At 39.5% G+C, this 23,503-nt stretch overlaps 1 protein-coding gene across 1 annotated transcript in view; it reads right to left on the reverse strand.

The window, feature by feature from the left end:
• The window catches only part of LOC5567509, a 34,458-nt gene extending 20,641 nt beyond the window's left edge, over positions 1–13,817 (reverse strand). The window contains exons 1-3 of the mRNA XM_021837726.1: positions 13,621–13,817; positions 7,707–8,096; positions 5,090–7,494 (exon numbers count right to left, since the gene is read on the reverse strand). Coding sequence (XP_021693418.1) covers positions 5,090–7,494; positions 7,707–7,965 — 2,664 coding nt within the window. The 5' untranslated portion in view covers positions 7,966–8,096; positions 13,621–13,817. The remainder of the gene's footprint in view (positions 1–5,089; positions 7,495–7,706; positions 8,097–13,620) is intronic.
• Positions 13,818–23,503: the final 9,686 nt, after the last annotated feature.

The following is a 23,503-nucleotide window of genomic DNA, read 5'->3' on the forward strand; positions in this document are numbered from 1 at the left end:
GCTGTGGATCCTGCCACACCAGTGACGGAAAATTTGGCATTGCTCCTTGAAAGTCCAAGGCGCGTCATGCAAGAGCTTCGTTGATCAGTGACGCCCCAGAGCAGGAATCTATCATGGCACTTGCAAACTAAAACGAATCACCTTTGTCGCGAATTTTGATCAGTGCCGTTGATAATACCGTGACTTTGGTAGGCAGTTCTGACGACACATCCGTCTTGAAGCTCGACAACTCATCCTGTTCCGGCAGCTGAGGCCGGAGAACTGCAGGCCGATTGGATTATCGGTTTCTGCACTGGATTCGCTGCCTGGCTGTCATCCTGTTGACAGACGAGCGTATGATGCCGCTGGTTGCATCCACTGTTTTTGCACGATGTTTTTGACGAACAATTTTTCACGAAGTGGCAATTGAAGCACATTCTAGACTTCTGCACTAACTCCCTACGGTCAGCGACGCTTGAGGCCTTGAACGACTCCCACTGGTAAATCTGATGTTCCGAAGAGCATTTCGGTCACAGCTGGGATTCTACGAGGAAGCTTTGCAATCTTTTCTCCATCGGCCTTGCTTGATCCTTTCGTGTTTCCCTTTTTAATGGCTTCCGTGATCGTTGTGCTGGTTCGCGTGAACGAAGAGCAAGTTTCCAAGGCATCACAACGGTTTTCAAGGAATTTCAAGAATTGGTGGAATGTTGGATCCTGCCATTCCACGAGTTTTGCTGCCCATTGAAAACGGGACTCCTTGTCAAGTTTTTTCAAGAGTAGATGTATGAGCCAAGGGTCACGCGTTCCGTATTGGGCACTCAACTGCCTGATAACTTCGTTCGATGTCGATACCAGCTTCCGGAGAGAGTTCGGGTTCGCAGATGATATGACTGGTTGCTCTAGGAACTCCTTAAACAAAGAAAATACGGTGTATTTTTTCTGGTCGTATCGTTCAAGAAGCTTGTTCCAAACTTGCGCCTGTGATCGCGAAGAAGCTAATTAAACTTTTGCCTCGCCCTCAAGGTAAGAGAGCAAATAATGGAGCTTCTGACTATCCCGTAATGTCTGCTTGTTGTTGATTGTACTTGTAAAAAGATCATTGAATGATCGCCACTCTTTACGATTTCCGTTGAATGTTGGAATATTGATAGGAGGGAGAAGAACGTTCAACAGTTGGTCCAAGTTTGATTCTGCAACCGGAATTCGGCTACCAGCTGGCTGTAGCCGAGCGTATTCAAGCTGGGCAGTTTACGCATTCATTTGGTTTGAAACTACAGCATGATTGGACATAAGAACACGTTGTACTTCCAGCAGACCAACCACTGTATTTTGTAGAGTGCTGCCTGATCCGTCCTTCATATCGTCGCCCAGCACAGATCCATCACCCATTTTTGCCTTGTAATATCTCTCCTCGAACTCAGCACGGTAGTTAAAGGGCGAACACGAAATTATTGCGACACCGAAAATGTCATGCCAATTTTCTTCTAATGTTTATAATTGAATCAAAATTTTAGGGTAGTTTTATACATATATTTACTTCAAAAATCAAAAGAAAAGTTAATCGATGGAGTCTTGAGTGTAAAATTGAAGGCATTTTTGCTTGTTGCCCTCCATCAAAGTCTTTACAGTGACATCCGGTACCAGTTTCTCAGTTTTTTTTTTCATTTTCCTAACATGTCCTTCTCGTCTTTGGCTGTCTTCTTGCTCTTACGAAGTTCCCGCTGCATTATTGCCCAGTACGGATAGTTTGGCGGATTCATGTCCTTTGGAACAAAGTGGACAAATAGGCCTCATACCACTCCAGGTTATTTTTAGAATAGTGTCATGATGCCAAACCTGGCCGAAATAGCGGAGCTTCGTCGTGCTGCTGCAAGAACGGCAAAAGGCGCTTCTCGAGGCACTCAGATTTGTAGATCTCGCCATTTACTGTGCTCTTTGTCACGAAAGGCTCACTCCTCAGTCCGCAAGAGCAGATGGCCTGCCAAATGAGATATTTGGAGGCGAATTTCGACATTTTCTTCTTCTTAAATTTGTCGTCCACATCGAACTTGCTCTTGCCGGTGAAAAACTCCAACTCCGGAATTTGCATAAAATCGACTTCTATATACGTTTCGTCGTCCATCACACAGCAGCCATATTTTGTCAGCATCTTCTCGTAGAGCTTCCGTGCCCGAGTTTTAGCCGTCGATTGTTGCCGCTCATCGCGCTTTGGGAAGTTCTGTACCTTGTATGTATGTAGTCCAGCTCTCTTTTTTGCATTCTGGACGTAGCTCTGCGACATGCCGATCTTTTTAGCCAAATCACGGCTTGAGACGTTGGGATTTGCTTTAATCATCCGCTTCACCTTTCCCACCGTCTTTTTGTTCTCCGGTCCCGGTTTTCTTTCAGCTCCTTTACCGTGGTCCAACGTCAACCGCTCCTGGAACCGCTTCAACACTCTGTAGACGGTTGAATGGTGAATGTTCAACATTGGTCCCAACTGCCGGTGCAACAGTTCAGGAAATTCCAGGTGTTTGGAAAGAATTTGTTCTCTCGACTCGCGTCGGTTCACCTCCATTTTCGTTGAATCGGAAAACAGGACTTCGAGCTTGACAGCATATTGTTTACATCAATGAGAAAGTGTGCAAAATTTGGTTGGTTTTTACCCAATGGTAGAAAAGTTATGCCCTGTTGAATGTGTCGCAATAATTTCGTGTTCGCCCTTAAAATATCGAAGCGATGGCTTCCAAATCCGTAGTGCAGTCTTCAATTTCACCTTAAACTGCAAAAAAAGGCATCTCCAAGTTGATGAAGCCGATAGACCTCACAAATCGGCAGATTCCGAGATGGGACTTTCTTTGCGGTTTCGAGCTCCCATTTCACCTTTTGAAAGAGTGAATTACGTTTCACAATGAGTTCTTCCGGTTACTTTTTTCTACCCGGATCGCGAAGGCCATAAATGTTTGCGAATTGTAGCGTATATTTTGGAATTTTGGTCGAAATAAGAATCGCGATCTACTGTAGCGACCAAACGTTTCTGCTTATTGATTAAACTAAAGCAAATAAAACAGGCGCGAAAATTCAAATTGCGCGAGGGTTAGGAAGTAGCTAATACTCAGCAATATTTGTTTATGCTGAACACTACGGAAAACCGTTCGAATTGTTTCAAATAAAATGTAGGGGTAGTCGGGGTGGTTTGGCCAATGGGGTGTAATAAGCACCCCTTGAAAACTGCATAAATTCTTGATATTTCATCTGAAATAACATTCAATCCCAAAGCTAACAAGGAAATGTAGCAATAGACAAGCTACAAGTCAGTGTTCTAAACTCAAAGAAAAAGAAATAAATGAAGTTCGAAAAAACTGCCCATATTACTCCGAATGGCTCTTTCAAAGTTCATCATGTTAGAATGATTTTTAAAAATCAATCTTTTTGCACGGAGTGTTTATAAATACTAATAACTTTCAAGTGTAGTCAAAATAAAAAGTTGATTGATTAGATTATATGAGATAGTTTTACAACCAAAAATAAAGTGCTCATTTCACCCCATCGGTAAAAAAGAGACCCAAAAAATTACAAATTTTTAAAAATCTCTTATTCATTCGGGAATTTTATAAGACAACGGAAATCATACAGATCTAGTGTATTGGTCTGAGAATTGTTGGAAATCACGCAAAACCCAAAATTTCCATAATATTTCAGCACTTTTGTTGACTTTTTCTTAAGGTGGCCAAACTGCCCCACTTTCCCCTAAATGCCCAAGCTAATATTGATTCGGTATCTTCATCAACGGAAAATCTCGATAGAAAATGTAGGGTAACGGTCGTATTTTGGACCCCCTAAGGAAGTGATTTCAGTTTTTTGTCCCAATTAATTAATTGCGCAGCGTAACCAAGTCAAAAAACATGGCAAAATGTAGAGATAAACTTCCTCTACGAGATAAAATGCCCATACGATCATAAGGGATCCAAAAAACGTCGAAAATAATTGAATTGCGAAGCACTGTTTTTCATTGTTTTGGACATACTAATACATTTTGGACCCTCAAAGTATATTTCTTGGACCCCGGCATTTTTTATCGTTTGGCGACAAAGTCCACGACACTGGTTGTATAATATGCTTGCCCATAGTCTAATCAATCGATTGACAATGGAAAACCGAAGAAATTCTACGCTTTTAGTTCAGAAATTTGAAAAAAGTTTTTGTTTACATCGGGAAAATTTCTGACGGCTTCAATTTATCTGTGTAACGTGTTGTAACGTGTTGTAACGGTTGCATGAATGAACCGATTAAATTAAATTCATTTCAGATAAAACAAACAAATTTTCTTTGTACAAACGGTTGATGCAAGTACGGAATAGTCCTATCTTTCCAAATGACATGCGAATTGAGTTGGTCTTTCGATTTAAACTGGGAAATTTGCAGGAAAATGGCCCAGGGGGTCCAAAATATATAGAGGTCCAAAATATATTGGTTATCCTACCTACTTCTAGTAACATGTCTTCCTCTGATTTTGATTTTGTTTACTGAATAATTTATTTAAATTATTGATGCAATGTTCAAGACCACAAAGCATCAGTCCAAGTTGGACTAGTACTAGTACTAGTAAAATTGTTATTGGATTACGATTCTCTAATAGATCAATTTTTGTCCTCAATATTTTTAATTGGAATGCTCGCTCTTTGAATGGTAAAGAAGACAAGTTGTCAAATTTTCTAACAGCTAATAACAATAATTCGTCTGGATTGAATATTTGGTGGAGTTGATATCATCATTCATAGGCGTATAAAACATCAACTTTTTTCGTCATTTGTAACCCATGTTTTTGAAACTTTGGGTGTTTCTGTTGAAAAACAGCATGGTAAATATACTTTCATAGTAGCCTATTTTTCGTGTTACCATTTCTTTACAAACAAAACTTATAAACTGACAATGCTCTCAAAACTTTAACAAATTCCATTGTTAAAACTAGGAGAATTGCAATACCAAAATGTGAAATATAATTCTAATAAAGAGAATTAAAAAAATGCGCTATCTTTTATCGAATACGAGATAGATATTCGAGAACACACCCAATTATATGGAATCTCATAAGCCCTGAGTTACGACACCAGACTGCACTTATACTTACGTTCATCAGCGAATCGTACACCACGTTCCCCAGGTGAGCCTCATCCACCAGGATCCGCATCACGTCGTGCATCACAAACTGGCTGTTGATGATGTGTGAGTTTCGCAGCGCCATCGAACACAGCTTCATCAGCGCTCCGTTCTCGTTCACACTGGCCAGCTTGAGAGCGGTCTTCATCGGCGACAGGCGGGCCACATTGTACGTCATCAAGGCTTCCGTGATCTTCTTCCGTTTCAGAAGGACATCTCCCGCGTACTCAACACACGTCGCTAAAGGAAGCCCAAAGGTGAGGCAAAAGTCCTCACAAGCTGCCCACAAAGATTTGTGAGCCAACTTCAGGAACAGATTCCGTGCCGTATCGTTCAGTTCCAGCGAGTACAAGTTCTTGTCCGTGACAATCGCCGCTCGATCGAATTCCACCTTCGGAAATTCACCGACCATCACTTGGCTTTCGTGAGTTTCTAACTTTTTGTCCATCCGGAGAATGCGCTGCATTTTCAGATAGTTGGAAACGGATGACTTCTGGAAGACAGATCGAACATCGCCAGATTCATCTGGTGCATTGAATCGCGTGTCATCGGGATCCTTCGCTTCGCTACCATCCCCCAACGGACTAATTCGATGGATCTCCAGAATCTTCTCATCCGGAAATTGGAACAACGCCAACATCGCATGTTCATTGAAATCGCAATCGTCTCCCATTTTGACCGCAGCTAATTGGCAGCTGACCACCGAGACAGCGTTTACGGTGCCCGAATTGGTGGTCTCAGTTGATGCATCTTCGTCCTGCGTTTGACTTTGACTACTACCCAGATTTTCGATGCTGCTATCCGTGTTACGGCGAGGCTGTTCCGACAGATCGCCAACCGTTTCCGGGTTAGCATCTGGCGATGAGTTTGTGCTTTCGGTCGTTCTCTCCGACCCCAAACTTAGATGATGCGTAACGTAGATGACGTTCCTTGTCAGAACGGTCGACTTACACTGCTTCGGGACTTTGTAGATATGCAACGGAATCAAGCTGATATCCATGCTGTGAACCGAAAGAGTATCCGAATATGAGTGCAAGGCACTCAGCAAATATTTCCCGTTCAAGTACTGGACTACAAAATACGGTCCAGCCGGTGTAGTCAATATCTCCGGATACATCCCAGGAAGCTCCATAACTGCCAAGTTTGCCGCTTGTTCTTTTATTCTCTCTTTTTCTTTGGCTTTGATTCTACTTTCCGACAGCTTCAGCTTCAGAGTACCAATCTTTTTCGCGCCAAGGTCCCTCAAGGACATGAGCCTTGCCCTGGCAGCTGGGAACAACTTCGGTAAGGCTCCCTGCTGATCTCTTGCGTCCGTTTTTCCATCTTCAGTCGAACACTCGCCTTCAACCTTTTCGAAATCATCACTAGACTGCGGTTCGGATCCACTCGGACTCGAACCCTTCTCTCCGCCACTGTTCGTACCTTGATCCCCACCGCTTCCCGATCCTTCCTTAGGCAGCGAAAGCACAATCTGCCAGTCGTCCATCAGCCCAGAATTCGGTTTCTCTCCATCCCCCAACGATTTCAACATTTCCTCCTTCAACTCTTGACTAGAACTCGGAGAGATATCTCCCGGAAACGTGTACTTGATGGATTTCTGCTCCAACAGCAGCTTCCACTGCTCCTTGGTCGAGGTGTTGATCATCAAACTGATCGTCTCCATACTGTTGTCCTGGCAAATGATCAACTTCTCGATCAATCCTCGCTCGCAGTTCGTGTTGCCCAAGAAAGGACAGTTCGGCGTCAACGCCACCACACAAATTGATCCATCCGAATATCCGAGGATCGCCCGGGGTTCGTTGGTCAGTGTTTCCCACCAACTACAACACGTCGGATAAGGACACGAAACCGACACTGTCGATTCAATACTGGAGCTGATCGTGTGGCTGAAGCATTCCTGCGGAGTGGAGGCTTTCGTGTCCATTCCGCTAGCGCCCATTCTATCGTCCTTCCCTTCGGCGAAGAAGTTCTCGATCGTCTTCATCGCGATCGGTGTGATCGGATCCTGTGCGGTCGATTGTTGCCCCTCCGTCCCGTGCAGCTGATTGTAGATGCTATTCAGCGAGAAAATCTCGTCTATTTTGTGCGTCGTGTGCATCGATTCGGATCGTTTAAGTCCGGAAGCGGCACCAAGTTCGGATCCCGATAGGCTTGACCTTACGCTTGTTTCCGATGCGATTGATGATCGGTGCGACTGAGCGGCCGAGGACACATTGTGCGAGTTGTTGGGGCAGGTTTGTGGATTTGGGCACTCGTGGGGTCCGATGAAGGGCACGATAAAGGATGTGATCTCGTCCCGGGTAAAGGTGGGCTCCACTGTGGCCGATTTGTCGCAGATCGAAAGTGCTGGGACGATGTGCAGCGTGTTATCGTAACCTGTAGGCGAGGGAGGTGGAGAACGAAGAGTAATTGATCAGTAGGTACAATAATAAGCTTCAGAAAGTATTTTTTTGAAAATTTAGTTTCAGCGTTAGGGCCTGTCTTTAGGATTAGTACCGGGACATAGGATAAGGTAAACACGAATATGTGGCTCAGATGGGTATAACAATGACAGTGTGACCACACCCAAAAGTATGACTGATACTCACAGAAAACCAGCAGCCACGATTCGCTATTGTCGAAGCACACGTCCTGGATGCACTTTTGATTCTCTGCAAACCAGCACAACAGCATCAGGTGCACCTCGCCCTTCTCATCGATGTACCGGAACAGAATCTGGTCATTTCGCCGCACCAGGCACAGAATCTGATAGCCTCGATCGGTCCTAGTGCTGGCCGAAAGCTTGGCATCCACATTCGTTATCAGCGTGCTAAGCTTGATGATGTCCCAATCCTTGAGGGATGCCATCTTCCGGTTCTTCTAATATCCACCTCCCGAAAGGTGGGAAGCTCTTTGGGTGTCTACCTAAATCAGTTCCGATGCTCAGCTGACGAGTGAGAAGGCACCACTTTCTCGCGTTGAATCAATCACTCAATGATCTGAAAATAGAAAACAGAATATCAATTTTCGGTCGTGATTACAAAATTGGCATCGATTCTAGAACAAAAAATAGGTATGGTTCTTTATTTTTTTTTTACATTGGGAAACTCACAATCGCTCAGGAAGATGCACACTGGCGTCTTCAAGGGAGGGTAGGGAACTAGTAATGAAAAGTATTAGAATAAATTGAAGGTTCTTTTAAATTATTTTCTTGTACAAAATGGTTCTTTTTGAAATTGTATAAAAATTTTCTAAAATTGATGCGACTACACTGAAGAATCAAAACGTATCACCTTGGGCGATCAGGTGGCCAATAATCGAAAAAATGACTTGTTCTGAGAGGTTCTTCTGGTACATCAATACATAGTAAACACTTATATTAGGATATTCCTGGAATACTAGAGCAAGATCCTTTGTAGTTTCATTGATACAATATGCCAAAATTAGAGTTTTTTTTTGAAAAACAAAGAATTCAGTTCAAATACACGGTATACGTTAGATGGAATATACTGCAGAATCGTAATATTTCATACATATCTTTGTACACTGTTCTGAAGCATACTTAAAAAGCTATCTTAGAAAAATAAAACGAAATAAAAATTCGTACTTTAGTTCAGGTCAATGTGATGATGATGATTTTTACCGAAACTTTACTTCCGTGAATCGCAAGTCAGTCCCATCTGCATTTTCGTCAAAATTGAGTTGAGTTCAGTTTTCAACATATCTTCCTATGCTTTTTCAGCTACATCAATGAGATAATATGATTTGTTCGGAAAAAATAGGAAAAAACAGCAAGTCAAATTGTCCCATAATGAAAAGTAACCGCATATCAGTCCCATTACAGATTTCCGCCTCGAATAGCACAAAAATTAGCCGATCTTTGATTTTCTTTATATTTTTCTCAGACAGATATCGTAGTGAAAAGCAAATTGCGAAAGTTTCATTAAGATATGAACATGTTCCAATCCTCTGGAATTTTTTGAATATTCGTATGAAAAACGATTTCCGAAACTTCACAGCCCATTTTCTCAATGCCTACTTTTTACATATGGGACTGACTTGCGATTCACGGCAGTTTACACATCCCATACTTTTTAAAAAAGTTTTTTGTCCCAAGTTGTCCCAGGCTGAAATTCATTTCCAAGGCTATTCAAAGATGTAAACTAAAGGATCGTGAAGAATTTAGCTGCACATATTTGCACTTTTTTCAGTTAGGGCTTATTGACTTTTTTCTTTAATATTAGCTGTATATAATTTCAGGGGATAATTGAATATCGCTAAATGTTTCATATCATCATTATTATGTAAGTTATATTATTTATAATGGTTTTCACAACGTTAATTGCATAAGTGGCCTATATGCATCATTAGTGAAAAACGCTTTTTTTCGCAATAAGCCCTTTTCAAAAATTGGTCTTGAAAACTTGTTCATTGAAAACAAAATATCAAATCTGTATCACAAAACTCATGACATGAGATGGCAAAAATATTTTTGGCCGCCATTCTATATGGAAACCGCTCATAGGGCGTAAGATGGATATACGATATTCTTATGGATTAACGACATAAGATTTTTTTTACCAATTTGAGAATCTTTTACTTATTCATTTTTGCGGTATATAAATCAAATCCTCATTATTTATCAAAAACTCTGTTTTCTATGGATATTATTGATGATGGTGCAAGTTTATTTTATTCCTAATCTGAACCAAATGAATGCTTTCAAAGTTAAACGATTATGATCGTTGGAAGAACACTTTTAAATAATGCATTTAGCACAGCCTTTATTCTTCTATCTACGGAACCAAAACAATTGTGCTTATTCTGCGCGGCGTTTGAGTCGAGACGAATTCGTTCTCACCTCGGGTGACGTGAGATGACTAATGTTAATCAAATGGAAGCGAGTCGACAATTGCCACCTAATGCGACTCATCTCACATCTTACGCCGCGCAAAATAAGCACAAATTACATGCAGCAGGTTCACGATGGATGTAGGTACATGATAGACGTTGACATTTGAAGGAAATTTCTTAATTTTTGAGTAAAAACATAAGAAGACAATGAAAATAGCTTTTTGCCTATTATTGCGGTATCGTTATATCACATTCGAAATTTCAATAGTCATACTAAATGTAAATTGCTGGAATCATTTGAACTACTTTTAATACTTAGGTATTTTGTAACATAATTTTCTGTCATTCATACATTTTTGTATTTAAACAAAAGATTTCTGTTACTCTTTATTCTGTATGTTCTCTTATTTATTCAAAAATGCGTTGAAAAACTAAGAAAGAAGATGATCGCAGTGAAGTAATCTTTTGAAATTACATCGGATTAGTGCAAGTTAGTGAAAAATCTATTTACAATGCTCCAAAATTGTACATAGATAAACATACTTAAATTTAAAAGTAGTGTAAGCTGATGTATATAGTAAAAATAAACCAAATTCATTTAATATTACTGCATTACGTTTAATTTTCAACTAAAGATGCTTAAAAGCTAAAAGATCATGGAAATTTAAAGTGCATTCGATTAAGAAATTGATAGTTGACATTTCAGTTTATTTTAGTGCTCCAAATATGTGGAGAGGAGGTGAGAGAATATTTTCAGATTTAGCTTCCCGTAATAAATGGACGCTTCCTAACACAACTGTGCGGCCTTCAAGTGTCGTGTATTAAACTCGACCTGAGAACTTCTCAATGCAACATTTAGAAAAAATGTTCTTCATACAAAAACTCCAAAAAGGGTATTTTTTACATTTTTGAATGATAATTTTAAAAATGATCTTCCAACGCTCCTTTTCGGGCAGATCTGAGCGGATTCCCACAGCATGTCGTAATCTCTCCAGATGAACCCGTTGGAGTGGTTTCGTCATCAAATCGGCCAATATTGCAACCTAATCTCTCCTTTCTCCTTCTTGCAGGGCTCGAACGAAGAAGAACTGTGTTTGCTGCACCGTCCAATGCGATCACTTTTCACCAGTTTGATGCAACTTTGGTTGTCCTCTATAACAAGAATCGGAACCTCAGTTACTTCACCGATCTCCTTCAATAGTCGATCAGTGGTTGGTCCAGATTGATCCTCCACCAAACATCAAAACCATGCCGTAATCAGATTTCCGGTCGCGAGCGTCGCCGGCCCAATATGCATCGACGAATATTTGCAACTCTGCACTGGAAGCATCAAGTTGCAGCTAATGATATCTGGTGGTATACAAATACCGAAGAATTCGCTTCGCTTCTGCTCAATCTTGCGAATTCGGACAGATGGATTTTCGCGCCAGAATTGACACTATCACGGACACGTCTGGTCGCGTCTGTACACTACATACAGGAGACCTCTAATCAAGCTCATGTAGTCATGGTTGTTCGGCAGCTGATCCATCTCCTCCTTCTGCTGTAGGTAGCTCGGATCGAGTGGAATCTTCGACGATTTCGCTTGCCGCATGCCGAACCGTTCGGCCAACTTGCAGTTGTACATTTTCTGGTTGAGCGCACGGGAAAGATCGGGTTTGCTACCGGTCCATGCCTGCTCTGGTGTTAAATCGTGACCTTTGATGGGGGACCGGTTGATCACACTTACGCTGCAGCTGCTACCGCTTCTGCCCAGAAAGACTTGAGTAGTTTCGTCTCATAAAGCATGCATCTTGCACGCTCGTCAACGGTTCGATTGACACTCTCGGCCAATCCGTTTTGCTTCTGATGGCTTCCAATTTGGCGCCAGTTTGCTTCTCCGCTTGAGCACGAAACTGGTCGAATGCGTTACGATGAGCATGTTCATCAACGTACATCAGAATATACGCAACCGAGTCGTTTATACGTCGTTATACGGATCCGATTCGGTCGGCCATGGGATTCAATAGATTTGAAAACCGCATCCATTTTGCGATTCAATACGCACGTGTCGTTGTCGATCAGCGCTCGAGACTCTTCGTCCATGGCGAATTGGCATTGCGACGTATCGTCGTTTCGCAACGCCTCCGTTCGCGTTTAGGCATCGCTGCCGACCGGCCCCTGTGACCCCGATGGATTTGAAGATTGTTGCGGTGGGAGCGCCGTAATTGCAGAGTTGCACAATATCGGTCATATCAGCTGATGGCTGATGGACTAAAACTATCAATATCAGTTACGAACTATCAATATCACTTTGATCTGACAACCAACAGCGGTGATGCGACATCGCACTCTAGATCACAATCACTGCAGAATGAGTGATCACGTGGTAATTACCCACGCTATTAATGTTTTTCAGTGATCAACACACAGTTTCAATCCGTCTGCAGCACTATAAAGAATATCGTACTGAAAAATTGCCATTTTATTTGCTTAATTGAAGGCTAAACTTGACCCATCAGTGATATCCATAATCTATCGCCATCAATGCACTGGTGATGGAGTAGACAGCATGATGTTGATGTGATATGGGATGATCCGAATTGTATCGCAGTCGGTCTGTACAAATCAGCAAATTTCAAGCGTTGATAGTGACAGCAAGCAACTCTGCGTAATTGTCATGCCAGCCTCAAAACCTTCTGAGTATTCACCGCCGCTGGTTTCAGCTTGCGAATAAAAATCTGGTGAAAATGTATCGAGGCCAAATCTCAAATGTTCAAGAGCACAAATCTGGAGAACAAAACATCCGTTTTAGCTGAAAACTTCGATTGGTCTCTGGATGGTGGTGACCAATCGATTATGTTTTCAACCTAAACGGATTTTTGGTTCTCCAGATTTGTGCTCCTAAAAATTTGAGATTTGGCTTCGATTCATCTTCACCTTAAACCCGTACACTTAATAGAATTTAATTAAATTATGTTTTAAATTTTTTTGATGCATTTGAAAATTGACTTCCTATGCTTTGCCATGTAAATAAATCGGAGCTTCACGCATAGGGTCAACTGTGGTAAATGCCTTCGTCATCGCGAATACTTAAGAACCTAAATATCAATGAGATTTTCTCCTCTCTCGCTCTTTATCGATTATAATAGTGCAATACAGTTTTTAAAAAGTTTTTCACTATAAATCGAAAGATAACGTCCTCGGTTAGCATTTAATACAAAAAAAAAATCAAAACAGAAGAGTAAACAAAAATAAACTTTAATTGTAAAATAGATCCTTTTAAAAATTTACGCGAAAATTATGCAATCATGGGTCCACTCTTAAAAATTGTAAAAAGAAATATCTTCATAGTATCTCTAGTGATAACAACTTTTTGTGTTTTATAAGAATCTTGTAAAAGAGAGGAAACCATTCAAGAAATGGTGCCCCAAATGTTTTCTCAATTTTGTTTCAGCGTAAAGACCTTAAAAAATTGGACTGAAATGATCATTGATTAGGCACCTCCTTCTACAAGCCCTAGATGCTGCCTCTGTCAAACCATGACCGCACAACAAAGCTTCAGATTTTCACACGACTTTCCACACCCTTGCGAGGCCATTCGCAAGCAGAATTTTCACATTCGCACTGAAATCGAAAAACTCACCGTTCCCCGTCCGAAATCCGGATTTTCGGCACAGAAAAACGTACCTTCAAACTGTTTGACCTCCTGCTCGGCTGCGAAAAAAGTTGACAGATGAAAATGGGGACTCCTGCGGGTTTGTCCCTGATTCGTCTTCTGACTGTCTGGTTGGTGCCTTTCTTCCCGACAGCAGAAGGAGCAGCAAAAGGCCACAGCGCAGATACAAAACAAAACCAGCGACGAAAACGGGTGGAAATCGAAGAAGAAGAAATCAGATGGTCGCACTTTTGACAGCTCGCGGGGTTCTCACCACACGCATTTGCTTTCCGACTTCGTTCGTTGCACGAACACACTCTCACTGAGGGGGTGTATTTTGAATGTGTGCGTGATGGATTCTCGCGTGTTGCTTCGCGCAAGCTTTTGTTTACCGGCTGAAAGTTGGGTGGCTTCTCTCAATGTCATATATAACAGGTCCGGCTCTTAGTATGTGTTTGCTTGTATTAGTCACGAAAAAGATGTAAACAAAACGATCAGCTGATGGTGACGACAAGGCTGCGAAAAATTTTGTTCGCAGCTTTCTCAACGTGACGTCATCTTCGGCTACTTCGTGAACTTTCGGCTCGCCGAAGTTGGCATTGCACAACTACCACTTCAAAACTGATGTTATCACAAATACTAATTTGAAGTTCGCCCACACCTCTAAATACCCCACATCGCCCACATCGGCTTCTCTGGCTTCTGTTTACAAAGGTGGATTGGTGGGTGTTGGTAAGGGGTCAACCAATGATTACGTTGAGCATTACAAGTGGACATTTTCGCATTTTGTTCGATTGTTTTTCAAATTATAAAATTTATTATGCTGCAGCATCTTCAGAACCTACCCACTCTTTGTTAGCAAAGCGAAATCTTTGAATGGTCCTGATATACGTTCTCTCTTTTATTTACAAATCTATTATTTGCATATCCAATGGGATTTGTACTTATACAGAAAACAACGTATAATATCGAGGCAATTTTAAACATTGTTGAATTTATGTTTCGTAATCAATAAACAGCCTTTTTGAGCTTAACAGACTGGCAACACGCAGTGTTGGTGTGTTGGTGTGAGAAAATGAAACCGAAGAGTGTGGTGAAAATGCGATGCACACTAAAAAGTTATCATCGCACGAGTTCACAAATAGTTCCAATCCAAATTCAATCCAAATCCAATCCAAATCCATTCCAAATTCAAATCTAATTCAAAAACCATCACACTTCGAACAAATCACCGAAGTCGGTATTTATCGAAATCTCAACAGCTGAGCGGTCGATAACCGGTTCGGTAAATGAAAAGATTACCGAACGATCCGTAGCGGACTTTGGGGCAAGTGTGCCATAGGGGCAAATGTGCCACCACTGCTTTTTATAAAAACTACAATATATATTTTCTCTTTGAGCTTAACAATATGTTCCCTTTATAGTTCACAGCACAATGATCAAAATATGATGAAAATTGCTCTGTATTTACATCGACTTGTGCAAAGACAACCAAATTTGAGTGGATTTTTATAAGATTTCGTTGTTTCTAATTAGCATTGTGAAAGGTAAAATATTAACAGATTTTCCTAACGTGCTGTACATCGTGAAACTATTCAAATATGTAAGTTATTGTGCCATTTAAGCGAAAAAAGTATTTAGTTTTACATACGAAATCCAGTTTGGTTGAAATGTATACTTATTGGGGCAAGTGTGCCACCTATTTGGTAAACAGAAATTGTTGGAGTGAAATTTATAAAAATGTAAACATCATCAACAAAATCATAATAGTTGTCATGTCTACCTATCTCAAGTGATATTCCTTATCACTCTGGTACCTTTTACTTGTACGTACCTACGGCATTTCTGAGCAATAAATACTGGCTGCCGTAAGCTGAAAGGGAGACTTCCCGAACTGTGGACTGATTAACATATTATTTTATTCATTATTTTCAGGATATAAAAGTGGCGACGAGGATCATGGAAACGTTGGCGATTATCGTTTTTCTTTGAGGTGGGGAGTTGTCGTATATTGTGAACATAGTTGTTCTTTTGTGTAGCGAGATGTTACATTGAGATGAACGAAACTGTTCTTTACACTGAAAACATTCTACAAGCTGGATCAGAGTGTTTCACACGTGAAATTTCACTAATTGTAAAACACATCAATCGATGGTGTAAAACCAGTCGCTATCGGCAATCGAAATTCAAATGTTAAACACGTTAATTTACAAATTTTCGAAAAATTTGCTGTAGAAATTATTAGCGATTGCTTGGTTGTCTGGTACCATGCACTCATTACGGGCGCACGGTTTCCCAAAAATAACATGTCATTAACCATGTCACGCGTGGATGGCAAATGTAAGTCCTTGTCATGTCAGGCCAACTAGTTCTACTAGTGATTGATATCGCAGTTCTAAAACACGTTGAATTTATATGTAAAAGCCTTTGCTACCAAACCAAAGGCAAACCTTAACAGAATTACAAGTTTTACACGTTATTTCACCCTGCCATTGGACACGACAGATCCACGTTGAAAATAATATGGATCGAACGTGTGGATTATTTTCAGTGTAGTGTTGACGAAGTTGTCAAATGTAATGTTGAGTAATATGAATCCAATGATTTGAATGTTTTGTTGTAGTCATGAAAAAGGTACTATGAACACACAATTGTGGAATTTTTGAGGTATATTTTCGATTGTTCGTTGTACACGGAGAAAAATAATTAGTAGTTACAACCAATTACTAGTTTATTTCAAACAAAACTTTAGTTTGAAATATGCACAAACAAAATTTTACTTTAAATCAACAAAATGCACCGTTTGAAACAAACTAAGATTTCATGTTGTTCGTTCCACTACATTCTAGATAACTTCAACAAATCTTTGTTTGAAACAACCAAACCATTTGTTGTTTCGTTCGACATGTGTTGAAACAACCAAAAATTTAGGTTGTTTCAAACTAACAACAGTGGTTTGGTTTAAACAAGAATCTATTCAAAATAAACAAATTTGCTGGTTGATTCAACCAATTTTTTTTGTTTGAGATGAGGTGCAGATCGGTTTTTTATGTTTTTATTATTAATATTGATGAAAACAAAAATCTCACATGGCGTATTATTTATTTAGGTTTTTGCAATACATGTATTCTAAGACAAATTATTAAAATAATTGAAACACCAGGCTCTTCATATCGAACGAAAAGCTGCACGCCGTTTTCCTCCAAAAATTACTAAACAGCGTCATGGTTAGTCACTTTCTCCAGTCTGAAATTATGGTAACATTATTTTTATTTGCACATCCATGAAATATGAGAAAATCTGTCTTACCTCTCTGGTGAGCAATTCGAAAGAAAAATAAGGCATCAGCAGCAGCATTTCTTGTTCGTTGTCATAGAATCTTGAAAAAACAAGTAAAAGTATTGAATAAACGATATATAGAATAATTTATAACTTAAATTACCTTCACACGCAACTTTACTTGAAATGCTTTTCATAAAGAATAAACTGCAGTTACTTATTATACATTTCAGCTGACTAATCTTGCTTTCGCAGAAACAACACATGAAGTTGGTTTGTCACAAACTAAAATTTTGGTTGTTTCTAACTCAAATAAAATCTTAGTTTGATTCAACGTACTGTTTTGGTCGAACCAACCCGTTATTCTATATTGATGCCAGAGAAACAAATAACCTAAATTTTAGTAAAATCAAACAAGCCGTTTGTAGAAACGAACTAAAAACTAAGTTTGAAACAACAATTATTTACATTACAAGAACACAAAGATGTTATGTTGAAACAACCTAATAAACAAATTAGTTTCAAACAAAACAATGAGTTTGGAACAACAAATTTCAGATTAAAAATAACAAAATTGTCAGTTTGAAATTCAACAAACATTTTGGTTGTTTCAAACTAGGGTGTTTTTCTCCGTGTATGAGTTGTTATAACGTGAATGTGGCTTTTTAAAGAGTTATTAGAAAATTTCTAAAGGGGAAAGGACTGTCATGTCAACCTATCTCAAGTGATATTCCTTATGACTCTGGTACCTTTTACTTGTTCGTACCTACGACATTTCTGAGCTATAAATACTGGCTGCCGTAAGCTGAAAGGGAGACTTCCCGAACTGTGGACTGATTAACATATTATTTTATTCATTATTTTCAGGATATAAAAATAGTAAACCAAAATGAGGTACCAGTAGTAGTTTCTGTAGTACAGTAGAGGAATAACTGACATTTTTGCCCCCCCCCCCCCCCAAAGTGATTTTTTCTCAAAATATTCAATAATAAGTAAAATTTCATTACAAGTAGAATTACATGCGATGTTCAGTGGCCGTCTTGCCCCATATGGGTGGCACACTTGCCCCATATAAAAAAATAGGTTGTTTTGGATGATATTTAAAAAGCTCCAAAACTAATACTTTTCGAAATTATTTTCTCTTTAAATGGCACAGTGGTTATGAAAAGATGTGAAACTAACATCATGAGGCTAAGTTGGTGGATTTTGTAGGCTTTAGGCAAAGCTAGAGAACATTTTGCTTAAGATGGCACACTTGCCCCAAATTCCGCTAATTTGCGATTGGGATGGAATGTGTCAAATTTACTGAACATTCGGCAATCGTTTACCGAAAATCTGTAACTTAGGACCAGTGATATTTTCCCGGAAGGTTGTTTCTAACAAGAAAAAGAACAAACGTATAGGATTATTCCACTACACTACACTTTATTATCCGATTAACTTGTAGAACATTATTATCATTTGGCTTGGCAATTAATGGGGAAATGCCGGTGCTACCAAATTCGACCAAATTTAGAAAATGAAGCTGTAGGTATGTAGTGCTGCTAAGAAGCAGCGGGTAGGCTGCAGGCGGACGTGAACATGGGCTGTAAAAGATTTCATATAGTATACACAATATGACCTTAACATTTCACTTTTTTTAGCTTACCGTATGAAAACACTATCCACACTAAATCTTCATAATTAATGTTTTGCGAGTAAAGTCTGTTTAAGTGTGAAGCCAAATCTAATCCAAACCCAATTCAATACAAATCCAATCTGAATCAAACCCAAATCCTTTCCAAATCCAATCCAAATCCAATTCAACCCATATTTTGCATATATTTTTTAAAACAGTACTATTAATAACGAGATTCCTCCTTCTGCTCCATAGAAGCCATTTTACCATTCGAAAATAGAGTCGCACATTTAAGTTCAGGTCTGCAGGTTCTATATGACAATGACGATGAATACTCATTACAAGTTCCCGTTTTCGATGGCAACATGGGCACTCATTGCTGCTGTTGGCCGGAGATTATCGTCCCGAGTGCATCGGCCAGCGAGAAGCGCGCCCTTGTCTCTGGTACAGAGTGGAGCTTATTTTCGCACAAATTGTCAAGCACAAAAGGAATTGTTCATATTTTTACGAGCTGCGCCGATTTATGAACTCGCGGTTCATGGCTCGCATTTTCATCGCCGGCCTATTTACCTATGTTGTTGATCAGAGGGTTGTGTGCGACCACGCGTGAGGAATTCGCGCCATGCCAGGTGCAGTTTTAGTGCCAGTCTATGCAAAACTCCATTCCATCGCATTATCGGGGCGAACGCATCACTGGCTGCGTAAGCTAGCGCGAATCATTGGGCCCGGGAACCGCTGGACCTAAAATTATTACCAAGTTTTGGACCGTTCGGGAACAATAGGCAAAATATGATCTGCATGGGAACATAATAATGTGGTACACATAATCATAGTCAATCTTAGAAAACAATCGACAAGCAAGGTTCACAGTTTACTGAGCTATTTGAAATATTGGGTTCAACGTGACTATTTCTCAAGTGCTCAGCTAAATGACGGGTAGGGTGAAGATGAATCGAAGCCAAACCTAAAATGTTCAAGAGCACAAATCTGGAGAACTAAACATCCGTTTAAGGTGAAACATCTCGGAGTTCAAAGATGGGCGCCACAATGGCCGACTTGTGACCCTACTCGCGTTTTCAAAGGCACAAAACTGGAGAAATAGTAGGCAAACGTTCCTAATCTTCTTATTTTAAGCTTTCTACAAGTGCACAAAGCCAAAATAAAAAGTACACTGTTATTGGATGCTTTCTTCGCGAGATTAGTGCTTTTGAAGTTACAGTGCAATCTTATCGGTCAATTTTCTCAATGCTATTGTATATTAGTTTGTAACCTTTCTATTATAATCATAATCCACCCAATCATTTACAAAAATAGATATGAACGGAAAAAAAGAACTCTGCATTTCTCGCATAATCTGAGATAACGCCCTAAAAGCCATTGGTAACCACGTGTGTAGCTCGTTGTTTCTGAGCAAATGAAAGAATATGCACCCAAACCAACATCACGGGCAGGTAAATAATGATCTTTTCTTCCCTACAGCGTTGGTCAATAACATGAAAATAAATTCCAATGCTCAGAAACAACAAGCTACACACATGGTTACCAATGGCTTTTAGGGCGAGATCAGAAGTTATGCGAGATTTCTATCCATTTACTACAATCTAGGGTAAAAAAAACATTCTAAAACACATCCTTCGTCCAAATCAAGGGTGGCGCGTTTTGCCCCCCTATAGGCAAATTACCCCCAGTTCCCCTATATTCGGGGAATCATTACATAATAGACCTGTTCATATTTGAAAAATCATCTGGAAATTAAAAATCCGAAATTTTCATACAGGTATGTTTTTCAGAGAGAACACTCCCTAAAAATAGTGATTTTCAAGAACTTCGAAGCACAAATCTCAACCAAACTATGTTAAAACTTGCTCCAATCATAAAAGTGTGTTCGACAAAAGTTCGTAAGATTGAATCAACTACTATGTAGAGGTATTTTCGATCATTTTTGGTGTTCCGTTCGATAGTTATAAATTTTTAAAGCTTGAAATTAGCTCAGAAACACATAATTGATTTGAAGCACACCTAAATTATCTCCAAAATGACTGGTTGACTGGGAAATTCCCAGACAAATGAATAGGTTTATTACACAGTAATGGTCAAGGTGTGTGCATTGTACTCTGTAGCCAGAGTAAGGTGTTATCGCTTGGCGAAAGTGGCTAGGAGGCCATCTTTAACTTGCTGGCCGTTTTGTTTACAAACATTACTGCATGGCCTGGATGATGCTGAAACTGAAACTAACATTGCTGCCATCAGTGTGGACGAAATTGTCAAAAAAAGAAAGAAATGAGCATAGAGCACACAAAGAGCAGGGGCGACCAGATTAGAATAATTCTTGACAACACTGTTTCTCCAACCAATCAAGAGTCAGTCTCTCGTCTGTCAATCTCAGATGTTTGTAAACAAAACGGCCAGCCCTTCCTCACCTACTCTGTCTGGTTTTCTTCACAAAGTGAACATAATGGAACAGCTTAGATAAATGAACCCGCCTTGGTAATGGTACGCATGGTGGTTTGTCCATATCATGCGTATTTCTCCCGCTCTTCAAAATCTAATCCAATTTCTCTCGCTGTTCTCTTAGACGTCATCCACAAATTACGCAACGATCTAGGGGGAGGGCAAGCTCCAGAGTTACGGATCAAACAAAAAATTGAAATTTTTATAACAAAAAGCGTTACGAACTGGGGAGGGTGTCTTAAATTGTCAATTTCAGCGTTACGCACTTAAATTATTTCACCGACCTCAGTAAAACTTTTCACCGAGAACCCAACAGCTGAGAATTCGGTAATTTTCAACGCCGAATCTCGGTACTCATTTTTCATTTTCTTCTCCATAGTCCATTTCATGTGACAGCTCCGTGTAAGCATTTGTTCTGCCGAAGAGCAGTGCACACACGAGCATGTCATTTCCGAACAAGAACTGTCAAACAGCTTCCGAATCAACTGATTTGAAACGTCTTGTGAAAAGGCCTATGCTCCCACTGACTTCGAGCGAAATAGACCGATATGCCGGTAAATAAATTGAACATAAGGCAATCTTCAATAATTCATCGCTATAGCGCACCTGTAATATATTTAACAGCGAAACAAATTTTTGCCTTAAGCCTGATTCGCTGCTGACAAGTAATTTCTCGGCCTATCTTGATGCATGGAAAATTTCTGCAAAGAATCACTCAAGGATGCGCTTTTTTCTGATCGCAGTACGCAATTGAAAAGAACTGTCAGTTCAAATGGGAGGGGATTCTTTTTCAGTAGCAAATCAGGCTTTACGAACTAAAATACCACTTTTTATCGTAAAATCAGGTGATTTTGACTATTTTAGAACGATTCTGTTAAATAATATCGGGTGGAATGCATGTATTGCATGTATTCCAAATATTTTTTAAATCAGTTCTGGTTGAATGGACCAAATTTTGACAAATGTAATAAAAAAAAAAAATAAAAACGATTTTTGGAAATCAAAAATCGAGATTTTTAATTCTGGGGTGTAGTTGATTAAACAATGCAATACCCAACAAACTATATAAGTTGACTAATAGATAAAATAAACTTGAGAGTGACTTGTTCAACTCTTATTCCGCAAAAATGTATGTAGGTTTCCAAAAATACAGATATTCTACTCACTGAATATGGGTCCACTGAATTTGAATCGAATCCTTAAAATATCACATCTTTTTGATAAAACGATAAATTTTAGAATAAAATTTTGTGCATTACAGGGTAAACCATATCAAACGCCAAAAGATAGGCAATTTTCTTTGGAATTGGTAGCCTACTGGTAAGTACCTAACGGTACTTGATTTGAGATAACTGTATCTATTATTGTTTTAAAAATATTATAGCACGTCTGGTTGAATGTTCATGATTGAAAACAAATTATTTATTGACTTCAGTCTCACCTTGTAAGGGTTCATGTGGAAATTATGTCATGCTTCAAGAGGGGGAGGGGGTCATGGAAAGTGTGGCAAGCCTTACAAAAATTTTAAAATGGCCATACAAAAAACGTGACATTTGATAGTAAATGTCCCATTTTTCTTATCACCACTAAGTAGCTGTGCTTAGTTCAGTTCAGAAATAAGTTTTCAGGTTTTAAAGAATACGTACCAACGAAGTTTGTAATATTTTCGTGAATAAAAAAGAAATTTGTATCTGATTTGTATCCGGCCATATAAAAGAAACAAAGGTTTATAAGTATGGCCAAAAATTCGTTTAAGTAGATATTGAATCGTAAAATTCCATCAATTCTTTGTCTAAGTATTATCCAATCCAATGGGACAGAGCCTGCTTCTCAGCTTAGTTTTCAATGGACACTCCCAGTTATTGACTGAGCTTTCTGTGCCAAATTTTCCATTTTTGCATTCATATATCGTGTAGCAAGTACGAATATACTCTATGACAAGGGTAGTAAAGGAAATTTTTATTACGAAAAGACCCTTGACCGACCGGGAATCGAACCCAGACACCTTGAGCATGACTTTGCTTTGTAGCCACGGACTCTTAATCACTCGGTTGAGGAAGGCCCCAAAAACATCAATAAAACCAGTATTTTATATAACTTTGACAACTTTGCACAAAATTGTGACTTGATTTGATCTTTGAGACAAGACTAGTTTTGTTCCCCTGTGTTTCCGACGAAATAGGTCATGCACTCCATTTCGATTAATCCAATGTCATTCCTAGCAACAAATGACCCGAATAATATTCGACAAACTACCTACTTAACAGTAATGTGCTATCGTATCACCTTAAATACTGTACATTGCACAACAATCCATCGTTATTCCTCAATTTTCCCACCGATCGACGAATTCCATTAGACGGAACCCAGCACCATAATAGCAGAAATGGTCTCAACATCGGATTGCAATGCAACCCATAGTTACATAAATAAGAAGGGGAGTGTGGAAATAATTTTAAACTAACGAATTAATTTACTATAATGTGCTGCATGCCCGCTAGTTTCCAGTTAAGCAGTTTCCTTAGGCTCATATATTCTTACCTCTTGCAACTTGCAAGACTTACATT

The sequence above is a fragment of the Aedes aegypti genome, chromosome 1 (genome assembly GCF_002204515.2).
Source record: "Aedes aegypti strain LVP_AGWG chromosome 1, AaegL5.0 Primary Assembly, whole genome shotgun sequence".
Classification (NCBI taxonomy): domain Eukaryota; kingdom Metazoa; phylum Arthropoda; class Insecta; order Diptera; family Culicidae; genus Aedes; species Aedes aegypti.